General features: G+C 37.0%; 1 protein-coding gene across 1 annotated transcript; it reads left to right on the top strand.

The window, feature by feature from the left end:
• The first annotated feature begins 1,150 nt into the window (after positions 1-1,150).
• cplx4a (complexin 4a) lies at positions 1,151-11,086 on the top strand. The gene is made up of 3 exons (XM_061697731.1): positions 1,151-1,897; positions 5,299-5,386; positions 9,460-11,086. Exons 1-3 carry the CDS (start codon positions 1,734-1,736, stop codon positions 9,685-9,687), a joined length of 480 nt encoding a protein of 159 aa, XP_061553715.1. The 5' UTR covers positions 1,151-1,733; the 3' UTR covers positions 9,688-11,086.
• Positions 11,087-12,701: the final 1,615 nt, after the last annotated feature.

Genomic DNA, 12,701 nt, shown 5'->3' with positions numbered 1-12,701 from the left:
TCTTTCATGTTGTAATGTTGGTTTGACCTGACTGATTAGAATACACGACCTGACTAGAGCAGCGATTTCCATCCTTTATGGAGCCAAGGACCATATTTTGTATTTGAAAAATCTCACAGCGCACCAACAAACAAATGTCACAAAAAGTGGAGACATTAACTACTGTATGTAGTTCCTGTCATCTAATAGAAGAGCATTTATTTGTGATGTTTATTTCACTATGAAATGCTCCCACACGTTCAATATTTTCTCTTTTTTTTTTATTCCTCTTCTCAATTCGGCGTCGCAGTTTGCCCGCTGGGTTCCCGCTCCTTTAACCGAATAACTTCACTTCCGCATTTCACTTCCCAAGCATCAGTGACGTAAACGCGTTGCGTCACATACGCTCCTGCATGTTTACGTCTCCACGACAATCTAATCCGCGGTAAAACTGATTCGCAGTTTTGCTTTTTAATGTTTTTTGAGGCACAAAATGTGAATTTTTACACGCAAACTGCGATGCGAGACCACTTAATTCGAGCCTTGCAGTGTCTTCTAGTTTGCGCTGAGGGTGGCCGGTCGGTGTGGTGTCTCCATGTTCTTAAAAAGCGTGGCGCAAACGGGCCAACAGAATTGAGGCAAAATTCCGAAAATGTCCATTGTGTAACATTACATTGTGTAGCTACTACTATTCCATTTGGAGAGGTTTTTGTACCTTTGAATTCCTTTGTCACTTTGTGACATTTAAAATGCCGGAAAATGAATAAAAAGAATCTTTTTCACCCAATCTCGATCATCTGATTTTCAGATGATCGGATCAAGACATCGCTCGTATTAACCCAATACCTAAAACCCTAACCATATATGGGCCACTGGGAGCTAGAGTGCGCTAACTCCGTTTTTGGCATTTTACAGGAGAGTGATTTGAAGTGTATGGCTGCCACTAAATGTTTAATGCAATGCTGGTATAAATCAAACCCTCCGTCAAATCTATGAATATTTCACAGAAGATGGTAAATAACATTCAACTATGCTAAAATGCAGCTGCAATAGGACTCAAGATTAAAAAAAAAAAATGAACAAATTGGGTGCACTTATATATCAAAATTGGGACTAAACCTTGATTTACACCAGAATTCATCTTAAAAATAGGGCTTTTCTCTTCATTTCTGCTTATAATTTAAACCTGAGAAAAATGGAGTTAGCCCACTGCCTGCCGTCCTTCTCTCTCTCAACCGTCATGAGTGCCGTCCTTCTCCCTCAAACAATAGCACGACACGGAGGAAGGTTAAAGCGGGGATAAACCCGACCTGTAATCCCGCTTCTCTCACCGCACGTACTCTGCTAATACAATTAAGCGACCGTCTCGGGTTCCATCTCGAGTTTTGTTTTGAAAACATGCTTTTCGGTGCACAAATCAATTAAAAAAAAACATGTAAGTGTTCTGGAAGGCCTGCTTGATTTAAAAATAGATAGGAAACAGGCCATCTGTCTCTTAGCATAGCGGAGCCGGGGGAGGATTTAATCCAGATTATGGCCGAAGCACACAACCTTGTGTGTATGTGTGTGTGTGTGTGTGTGTGTGTGTGTGTGTGTGTGAAATTGTATGTGTTTGTTGCTTGTCATCAGTACTCCCTTGGCCACATAGACAAGCAGCAGGTTAGCTCGGGAGCTAAGGGAACCGGAGCGGAGAAACCAACCCGACCCATTTGCCTCGTTCCTCGTCCGCCCCAAAAAACATCCAAAAAGTCACCATGGCTTTCTTAATCAAGAGCATGATCGGGAATCCGCTTTCGGGAATGGGCCTGGGCGGCGGAGGAGACAAGGAGGAGGAGGCCGCCCCCTCGGACCCGGCCAAGGCGGCGGGCATGACGCGCGAGGAGTACGAGGAGTACCAGAAACAGTTGGTGGAGGAGAAGTAAGTGAAGGCCTCCATTTTGGATTAGCGCGGAGTGACCTTGAAAAGACCGCTTGTATGGCACAAACTCACCTTCATTGGAAGAAATAATTCAGTTTTGCCTTTGCATAACAAACGTGCACCTATATAAATAGAGTATTTTATAAAGGACGATAATAATAACCTTGTCCAGGCTACATATCGTGTATTAGTTGATCAATAATCTGCCTTAATCTACAATTTTATTTGGATTTTTTTTTTTCTGTGATGATACTCAAAATGATTTCAGTACACAATCACAAAATGGATTCAAGTGATGCCCGTGCGTGTCAATTAGTTTATGTAAAAATGATTATTTGATTTTAACAATGTACAGGCTACATTGTATTAGTGTTGTACGCAGATTAATAATTTGCTTTAAAATGGCATTTCATGAGATATTTTTGTTAAACATTCCCCAAAAAATCGTGTCAAAATGAAAAAAGACTTAACACGTTTTCACTGAGATTTTAGGAAGTATGGGAATATATGGACTATGTATGGTGAATATATATGTATGTTGTCCAGGCTTCATGTTGTGTTCACTGGAATCAATAATCTGCCTTCATCTGGCATTTAATTAGGATTTTTTTAAAATAAATTCTGGAAGACATTTCATGCTAAGATCCTAAAAAACGATTTAAGTAAGCAACCACAACATTATCAGTTAGCGTGTGTAAAATTAGGTTTGGAGCACATATTTGAAGAGAGAATTGTCAATTAGTAGTCTTATAGAAGAAACATTTGTTTACAAGCATATCATTGACAAAAAAAATCGAATCTTGTAATAATGAGTATTTTTTTTTTTTTTTTTTTGTTGATGTGTTGGTGAGGACACGGGCGAGGGGGGTGGTATTTCAGAGCATGAGGCAAATCTCGTCAACCCGAATTACATAACCAGATTTCTCCACCTCCCTTGTTAATGGAAAATGTGCTTTTTTAGTTTTCATGTTGAAAAATCAAAGCATCTTTTCCCCATTTCAGTTTGTATGAAGTCCTCTGAGAGTAATAAAAAGCCACTATGAAACTGTTTTGTTTTTTTTAATTATTATTATTATCATGTCATCAAATATGTGGGCATCATGTTTTGAGGGAATTTTTATAACAGTTCTTCAGAGGCTTAAACACTATCCAAGGTTTCAAAAACACACCAAACCTTAAAAAGAAAGCTGTGTTTTGTGTTGATTTTTACTGTGCTCCTCCCAGTCTGGTCTGATAATCCCAATCTTTAATTGGCTGAGGGAAAAGTGCTCACCTCAAAGAAACTTTGCAAAGTCAAACCTGGGACAAGCACGTTCACTTTTCTAGCGGGGTGGGCAACCTACAACCCCGTGGGTCATATACTGACCACAAGAGCATTTTTACCAGCCCGTTCATGAACTATCGCACACGTGATCATTTAATTGATCATTGTATAATTGTTTTTCAGAAAAACTCCCTACATTTTACAAAAGCGTACATTTGGTCAAATTGTCTCGGCGGTGCTGCCCAGACATTTTTGAAAAATCTTCAGCCCCAGTGAGGGTCGGCGTGACAGGTTCATATCGGTTGCAAATATCCGATCATTTTGAATTTGATGTCTGCACCATGTTCCCAAAAAGATGGGACAGGGGCATGTTTAGCACTGTGTGTGACATCACCTTTCCTTTTAACCAGGGGCGCGTTCTGATATGGGTGAGGCGCCACAACAATTTACCCGTGCCATGGGCACAAACACACTCCAATGCCATCACAGATGCTGGCTTTTGAACTTTGAGCCTATAACAATCCGGATGGAGCTTTTCCTCTTTGGCCAGGTGGACACGACGTCAGACTTTTTCACTTTGCATCCGTCCATGTCAGATGAGCTCGGTCTGTGAAAAAATGGCAGCAGTTCTGGGTATTGGCGATATATGGCTTTCGCTTTGCACGGTAGAGTTTTAACTTGCATTTGTAGATAGAATGATGAATATAGATAGATATTTCTCCAGATTTTCTTGTCTTATTTTGATGATATTATGGGGCGAAGATGATGAAATCCCTGAAACCATTGCAATTGTACGTTGAGAAACATTTTTTTGTAATCTGCTGGACTATTTGCTCACACAGTTGTTCACAAAGTGGTACACCTCGCCACATCCTTGCTCGTGAACAACTGAACCTTTCGGAGTTGCTCCTTTTATACCCAATCATGATACTCACCTGTTTCAAAGTTACTTGTTCACCCGCGGAATTGACCAAACAGGTGTTTTTTGCGCATTCCTCAACTTTCTCCGTCTTTTGTTGCCCTTGTCCCGGCTTTTTTCGGAATGTGCATTAAATTCAAAATGAGACAAAGAAAACAATAAGGTTCATCAGTTTTAGCATCAAGTATCTTTGTAGAGTATTCAGTTGTCTATAGGTTGAAAATAATTTGTATATCATTGCATTCTGTTTTTATTTATGTTGTACACAAAGTCCCAACTTCATTGGAATTGGGGTTTGTAATTGTCCAAAGAACATTGTTGGGGTGTAAATAAAGACAAATGTACGAAATTGGGAGTTACATGTTTTTCTTTGAAAAGCGATGACGACCCACTCCACTGAACTATTTGATCATCATTGCGCTTTGAAAGTAATTTTACCATCTTTTTTTTAAATTTTTTTTTAAAATTAAGTCACGTGATTTTCATTGGCAGCAACAATTGGTGTCATTTAATTTTGGGGGTTGGAAGATAACACACACCACAAACACTCCTCTGCTATTTGGTTATCACTTATTACGGGCCTTGAAAGACATTTTCAGAAATGTTATGATCATTAAAATTGAGACAAGCGAGAAGGTATAAAGATCTGTGAAAAATCCTAACATTTTGAGTTTTTTCTTTATACCTGATGCAAAACTCATTTAATAGATCCCTTTTCAGGTATAAAATGTTGAATTTTAATGTTTTTCACTGGACAGCAATAATTTGTATTGTTTTTTTTTTACCTTGTTTAATGGATAGAAGAAAACACAAAAAGGAAGAGCCACTCCTCTTAGCTATTTTTATATTCTTATTTTTTATTTTTGTATTATTTGTTTTTAATTGTTTTATATTTGATTGGCATGCTTTGAAAAAATGTTTCAGAAATTTTACAATGGTTAAACATGATGTAGAGAAATTTATTCTGCGTGTCGTCACAGTCCAGTGAAAATCACAAAAGTTTTTCTTCATACTCAAAATCCAAAGTTCATTCTGGGGCTTTTTTTTCATTTTATTATTTTTAGAGCTAAATATAAAGCGAACAATAATTTGGAGTTACAGGTATGTGATTTTTTTTTTTTTTTTTTTTTATGTGGAAGTCTAAATGCTTTTCATTGCACATCGGCGAGTTAAGCAAATAGTGTAATAAGTTATTTTTAATGTATGAATGTGTTTCAGGATGGAGAGAGATGCAGATTTCTTGCACAAGAAGGCAGAGAGGGCAACGCTGAGGGTGTGCCTCAGGGAAAAGTACAGGCTGCCTAAGGTAGGCACATTCAAGCCATAACTGTCCTAGAAGAACAGTAACGGATGCGAGCATTTTATATAAAAATTTAAATTGCGCAAAGGTGGAAATAAATTCATCAAGTGCACATTTATTTAGAAATCCATGAGGCACTTCAGTGTCTCAATTACCACCCCCAGAAAATGTGGACTAATAATTAAAAGGCCACATTTGAATTATGATTTATTCATAGTTTTTATTTATTGTATATCTATTTTTAAAATAATTTGTTATCACAAATGTTATACTTTTTTTTAACTTTATTGTTGTTTTGTACATTTTTGGCAAAAACTGTGTTGATATGTTTTCGTGAATATCGTAACTAACCCTAAAAGTAAAAAGCATGTCACACAAATACCCATTTAGAAATACGTCACTATCATTTTAACTAGCAATTGAAAAAAACATGTATCTCCAAATTTTGCAAGATTATTTAATTTTTTTCCAATTATGAAGAAGAAAATGTTTATTTTTCAGTTAATAAAATGAAGCAACTGATATGGTTATTTATTTGGGGTCGATCAGAAGTACGTACTTCAAATGGTGGCAGCCTGGCAGGTGTTTGCTGACTCTCATTTAACATTAAGTTTGAATGTGATTGGTTAATTCTGCACCCAACCCCATCCCCAGTTACTGTATAAGGGGGTGTGCACACATTTTGTTTTTACTTGCCCTCTCGAAATTATTATTTTTTTTCTTCCAATTGAGTTGTACAGGTTATAGGTCACATTAATGGTAGAAAACGTTTTGAAATTGATTTATCTTGATCGAATTTTTCCATATGACACAAAACATTGCATTTGAGCAGTGGTGTTTACACTGTTTTATTTTTGTTGAGAGAAAAAAATACAAATACATTGAGTTATGTTGCAACCGATCATATCGACTAGTAATTTCCCCCAAAAATCTGACAGGTGTCTCCAAATTTGGGTGTGGGTTGTATTCAAAACATGAAGGAATAATACTATTGTCTTTACAAGCTAAATCAAATTTTGCTTTACCTGTTTTTTTTTTTTTTTGCAATTTGTTTGCATAGTTTAACCCCTCATGCCACTATAATATTACATATTCATAGATAGACTGTATTTATTACTGTTCATTTAAAATCTAGCTAACAGTGACCATCATCACTGAGCATTAATATCTGATACATTCTTCAGTCATTAGGTGTTCCTACTATTATATATCAAAAAAGAATATATGGACAGGTAGGAGCATCAGTTAGCTTGGCGGTGATTAAAAGAGGAGGTGCAAAGCGTGTCAGCAGATTATAGACAGGAAGGTATTGACCCATGTGACCCTTTGTGGAAGCCAAAAATCCAGTGAGCAGAGATCCCGGGATCACTTGCTATTGCGTCTGTCCGCGTGATCGGACTTCTTCTACTTGGTATCTCCCATACACAGAAAAAAAAGGACTATTAACGAACATTTAGTAGGCATGGATGGAGCACAAAAGGTACGTCGTTCATTATTTAAATGTGGCTCCTAATGAACCGTTAACGACAAAAGGGAACCCCTATTTAAAAGGTGTGATTTTAATGCATGCTCATGACCTTGTCTGCTGTTGTGTGATGGGAAAAAGAAATTTTAAAAAATGGCTGCTCTGTGGCCTTTTAAAGCACATGTATGTATAAATCTAATTATTTCACGCTAATGATGTTTACATTGTACGTGCAATAACAAAGGCCAACGTGTTTTTATTGAACGTTAAATGGATTTGGAGCATCGTGACAAAAGTAAAAGCATACAATGGATTCTTTCTTGAAAGCAAGGGTGACGGGTTAGTTGAAGTGGTAAATACTTTCACTGAATAGCAGCATGGAAACAGGAAGTTGTCGTCCCTCATATGGCATTAGCATCTCGTGCGATTCCGTGGACGTTATCTTTAGACAGCTGGCCGCGGATAATCCCCATGATTGGACGTTAAAATCACATGACGCCGTCCATGCAGGCATGATTGTCAGAAATAGATCACCTAAACCAAATGAGAGCTTTTACTTTGAAATCCAGGATGTTCTTCCACGTTGTAAATGCCACCCCGAAAAAGTACTTTTACAAAATAAAATGACAGAATTTGGAATTTCATGATATCCAATCATATCATCAGGTCTCATGATTTTAGTTGCAATACTGTTATAATTGACAGTACGCTATTCTATGAACTGTACGTCAATAATTGATTGGTTATATTCACATTATTATTTTGAATATTATTGATTTATTTCTGTGTTCTATTGTACGGACTTGTATATATTTTGGTTCATTTTTTGTTAAATAAAACTGTCAATATGTTTTAGTGTCTATAGTGTAGCGCACAAGTGTCAAACTTAAGGCCCCGGAGGGCAGATCCGGCCCGCCGTAGCATTTTATATGGCCCACAACACCAAATCTTGTGCGTCGACCACATGTTTCTTGCTAAAATAACAAAATTATAAAATTGTCTTCACTTTTAATAACTTGATATGGCTAAGTTTTCTTTTTAAATATCAAGAAAAATGTTTAAATTGTCACAGGCAATCATATCAAAGGTCTATTTAAGAAATCATAGATCTTCAAATTTAATGTTTTTTTGTTTTGTAAAATAGATTGTCTTAAAAAAATGTTTTCTCCTTGCGTCGTACCTGCTTTTCACACACTAACGGATTCATAATAGTAATAACATGGATAAAGAAAGATTCATCCGCTTGTTTACAGCCTATGTAATCTTGCATTCAAGCCGCAGCCTCACTTTACAGTGTTTCAGTCATTTGTGGGAAAACAGCATGTTAATCCGGGAAAAAGTTGTTTACCATTCTCATGGGTATGATTTTCAATAAGTAAGAGTACCAACAAACTGAGCCTCTCACAAAGACTTTTATATGAATGAGGTGACCCTTCTGATGAAACGTCAGCAAACCAGCAGAGACCTCTGCCAAAGCCAAACAATCCTAATCCTCGGATCAGCACCAGATTCTACACCTTCCTATTGCCACCACCTACGAACGTGTTATTTGTTGTTCGGATTCATATACTATTTACTGAAATCGGGAATGTTATAGTGTTAAATGTGGGGAAAAAAAGAAAAAAAAAATATATATATATATATACTGTTTATGACTTTTTTGGATAAGTGCCAAAATTCAACCAAGTTTCGTGAAAATTGAAAAAACCCTTTCGGCAAAGGTACCTGGACTGCCCACCAGTAGAGTGTCGAGCTCTTCCTCTGTTGACCAATCTTGGGATGGAATAGCCTCATAGATACCCACCTTTTATTAATGCCTTAATACTCGCATGGAGATTTACATATATTTATTACTGATCAAATTATCACAAAGTGTGCAGTGTTAACATAAATGAAAAACAAATCGGTACGTATGCCTTTTTTTTTATCTGGACCAAAATTCACCAAGTTTCGAGAAAATTGATGGAACACGTTTTGCGTAATCCTACGAACAAATGGCAAAACAAAACAAAAAACCCTGTTAGCCTCCTTGCCGTTGGTAACTGGAATGCCAATCTTTGCCAAGGTGGACCAATTTTTCGGATGGTATAGCCTCATAGCCATCTGCATATGCCTGAATTTTTATTCAAAAAAGATTCATTATTACTGAGGAAATGATTGGAAATATTGCAGCGTTAACAAAAGTGCAATAAATATGTTTGCCTATTTGTAGGTTCACCCCACATCCACAATGTTCAATAAAATGGGCCTAAACTTTGAATTTAAAAAAATTACAATATTCGCCACCACGGTAAAAAAGACTTGGCTATTCGCTATTGTTGTGTCATTGCAGTTACGTTAAAAATATTTACAAAAAAAACCCAAAGAAAACAAAACTGGGCACTTGACCTTACCTCTGCCAAGACCAAACACTTTTATCATAAGAACACACGCATTATTAGCGAAGAAAATAGTGAAAATGTCTGAAAACAGTTTAGCATAATTTTCCATAATCATTCAAGCTAGCTAACTACCTGAGAAATGCCAACGAAAACAGCTTCCTTGGTGGAGGTAATGGAAACTATTTGTCTACAAACTCCAGTTTGAGTGTTTTTGTTGTTGTTGTTTCATGCAGAGCGAGCAGGACGAGAACATGATCGAGATGGCCGGCGACGACGTGGACGTGCCCGAGGACCTGCTCAAGATGGTGGACGAGGACGCCACCGAGGAGGAGGGCAAGGACTCCCTCATGGGCCAGATTCAGAACTTGCAGAACATGGACATGGACCAGTTGAAGGAGAAGGCGTCGGCCACCGTCACTGAGCTCAAGACCAAAGCCGAGGAGAAGTGCGTCGTCATGTGAGGAAAAGTCAAGGAACAAGAAGAAAATCCACCATTAGATTTGTTGTTTTAGCAACACTATCATCACCAACAAATCGTTAGGTAGCCCGCAGACTACCGCCAGCAACAAGAACATTTTTGTTTTCCCATTTGTTCGTTGGTGGGTGACTTCCTGGTTCTCGAACAGAAGGCCGTGGCCATTATGATTCAGTCATCGAAAATAACTTCCTGTATCCGCACCTTTATACAGATCTTCACTAAACTGTAATGTAAATTTTGTGAAAAATATTTTTGTGTTCTTATCTTAATTCCCCTAACTATCTGTCCTACTATTTACTGTTTATTCACGTTGTGACAAAAAAAAATGTCTTTTTTTAAGAATATTGATAGAACAACAAAGATAGTGGTGGCCCAAAGACTTTTGCACTGTATTTAAAACAAGACATTTCTTGTTGACTTTTAACATGATTACAGCCAATATTCCTGATTGTAGCAATGCACAAAAAATCCTCAATCCACCCTCTCAGAAAATATACAAATAAAACCATCTAAATAAAACGTAAACAATAAAATATGAAAATGTAATTAAATTCATTCATGCCACGTGCTCGAATCTACAGCTATCTTTTAAAAAAAGATAGCCTATTTTAAAAAATCGTAAATTTTAACATGACCACAGTCACCGTTCCTATTTGATTAATCGTTGCAAAAACACATTTAAAAAAAATAAATAAATCCCCCTACTCAAAAGATGTACAAAATGTTATAAAATTTAGACAATAACAATTTCATGAAAATAATATAGATTAGGTTCCCTAATTTACCAAAATGAAATTTTGGGAAAAAAAAAAAAAAGCCGGGTTCAATGTCTGTTTATTAACTGCAGCAACACCAAAAGTCTTTAATCTCCCCACTCAAAAATAAAATATACAAAATAATATATGATACAGACACTAAAACTTAAAATTTGATTATTATCTATTCCCCCCCAGGTGCCCTGACTTCCCATAAAGACCTTTTGGGGGCAAAAAATAATAAATCCCTCCCATGTAAATACCCTTCTTATGGTTGCTTAAAAACTTTATTTCTGTTTGCTGTAACAAGCGAGACCATCATAGTCTCCTAAAATATTTTTTACAGCCAAGTATGTTTAAAGAGAGTGTTTTGGTTTCCCTTTCGCTTTAATGGTTAAGTTAGTTTTTTTGTTGTTGTTGTTTTTTTTGTATCTGGTGTTTGAGTTAATTGAGACCAGTTCTATCTGTTATCAACGCAAATCAGGCGCTTGTTATAATGTTCTCACATTAAGATATATATATATATATATATATATATATGTATATATATCCTGTATATATATATATATATATCCTGTATATACAGTGTGTGTGTGTTTGTGTGTGTATATATATATATATATATATATATATATATATATATATATATATATATATATATATATTGTCACGCTCATGTTTAACAACCAAACATGATCGTAACAATATATATACTGTAGATACAGTATATATAAATATATATAAATATATAAATATATATACACATATATACTGTATATATACATATATATCATAATATCTACAGCCCAATGTGATTTCAATAAATGTGTATAAGAACGTGTGGGTCAAATAAAGATGTGTATCATACAGTATTTTTGTGCATGCTGGATGCTTAATTATTCCTGTTTTGCTCTTATTTCTATTGACAAAGAGAAACCTGGTGACTGTATAAACATTGCGTAATCAATATAATCAATATAGTGATAAATCATATCTTTATTCCTCACAGTACAGTGCTGATACATAATTACCTATTGTTTCTATTTTGTTGTTTCTATTAACAAATAGCGAAGAGACACAACATCAATGAGTAAGGAGTCAGCTGTTATTTTGTATTAATAATAATGACGATATACTGTATTGTATCTTGATTTTCCAAGGTAGAGTATAGATACACCAACCTCAGATATTGTTTATAGTTCCTATTTTGCAAAGAGTCACAACCCACCGTTACTTTGTTTTAATAAATAACAGAATATAGTGTGTTAAATTAAAAGCGCGAACCCACTACAAGCGACCACCACCCCAAGCGGATAACAATAAAGGACTAGCTGACGACATGAACACCTTCTACTGCAGATTTGAAAAGGACACTTTTCACACCACGCACCCACCCAGCCGCACCACGGACCACCATCGCACCTGCGTTGACCATTCATGAACAGGATGTAAGACAAACAAACAAAACAAAACAAAACAAACAAGCTACAAAAGACCAACAAAGCGGCGGGCCAGACCTTGTCTCCCCATCTTGCCTCAAACTCTGTGCGGACCAGCTCGCTCCAGTCTTCACACAGATGTTCAATTGATCTCTGGAACTGTGTGAAGTACCATCTTGTTATTACAGTCTATCAGGACCTGACGTGGGAGACCAACACCAACTCCATCCTCAAAAAGGCCCAGCAGAGGATGTGCACTTCCTGCGGCTTCTGAGGAAGCACGGCCTTCCGCAGGAGTTGTTGAGGTAGTTCTACACAGAAGTCATCGAATCAGTCCCGTCTCCATCCATCGCAGTCTGGTTTGGTGCTGCCACAAAAAAAAGGACAAACTCCGACTGCAACAGGCAATCGGGACTGCCGGAAAAATCGTCGGGTGGGTACACCCTTGAGGACTTGCACGCTGCCAGAACTAAGACAAAAGCATGCAAAATCCTCTTGGACGCTCCACATCCTGGTCACCGCCTCTTCCAGCTGCTTCCCTCAGGTAGGCACTATCGAACAATTCAAACTAAAACCAGCAGACATTCCAACAGCTTCTTCCCTCGTGCCATTAAATTGCTAGAGGCGAAGTGACTCTCCGTCGTGTGAATTTATGTTTTTATGTCTGAAAAGTATTTTGTGTCAAAATGGCTGTCCATTGTCGTACTGGAGAGGCTCCAACTACCGGGGACAAATTCCTTTTGTGTTTTTGACATACTTATGATACAAATAAACAGGGTCCTGATTCTGATTTAGATTCTTTA

This window comes from Phycodurus eques, chromosome 15 (assembly GCF_024500275.1).
Source record: "Phycodurus eques isolate BA_2022a chromosome 15, UOR_Pequ_1.1, whole genome shotgun sequence".
Classification (NCBI taxonomy): domain Eukaryota; kingdom Metazoa; phylum Chordata; class Actinopteri; order Syngnathiformes; family Syngnathidae; genus Phycodurus; species Phycodurus eques.
The sequence above is the reverse complement of the archived record's forward strand: the minus strand, read 5'-3'. Positions and strand labels throughout refer to the sequence as shown.

Excerpts from the sequence above, each read along its gene's own strand:
- cplx4a (XM_061697731.1), top strand. The coding sequence starts at position 1,734 with ATGGCTTTCTTAATCAAGAGCATGATCGGGAATCCGCTTTCGGGAATG. Across the intron at positions 1,898-5,298 it reads AAACAGTTGGTGGAGGAGAA|GATGGAGAGAGATGCAGATT; the intron begins GTAAGTGAAGGC and ends AATGTGTTTCAG. Across the intron at positions 5,387-9,459 it reads AAAAGTACAGGCTGCCTAAG|AGCGAGCAGGACGAGAACAT; the intron begins GTAGGCACATTC and ends TGTTTCATGCAG.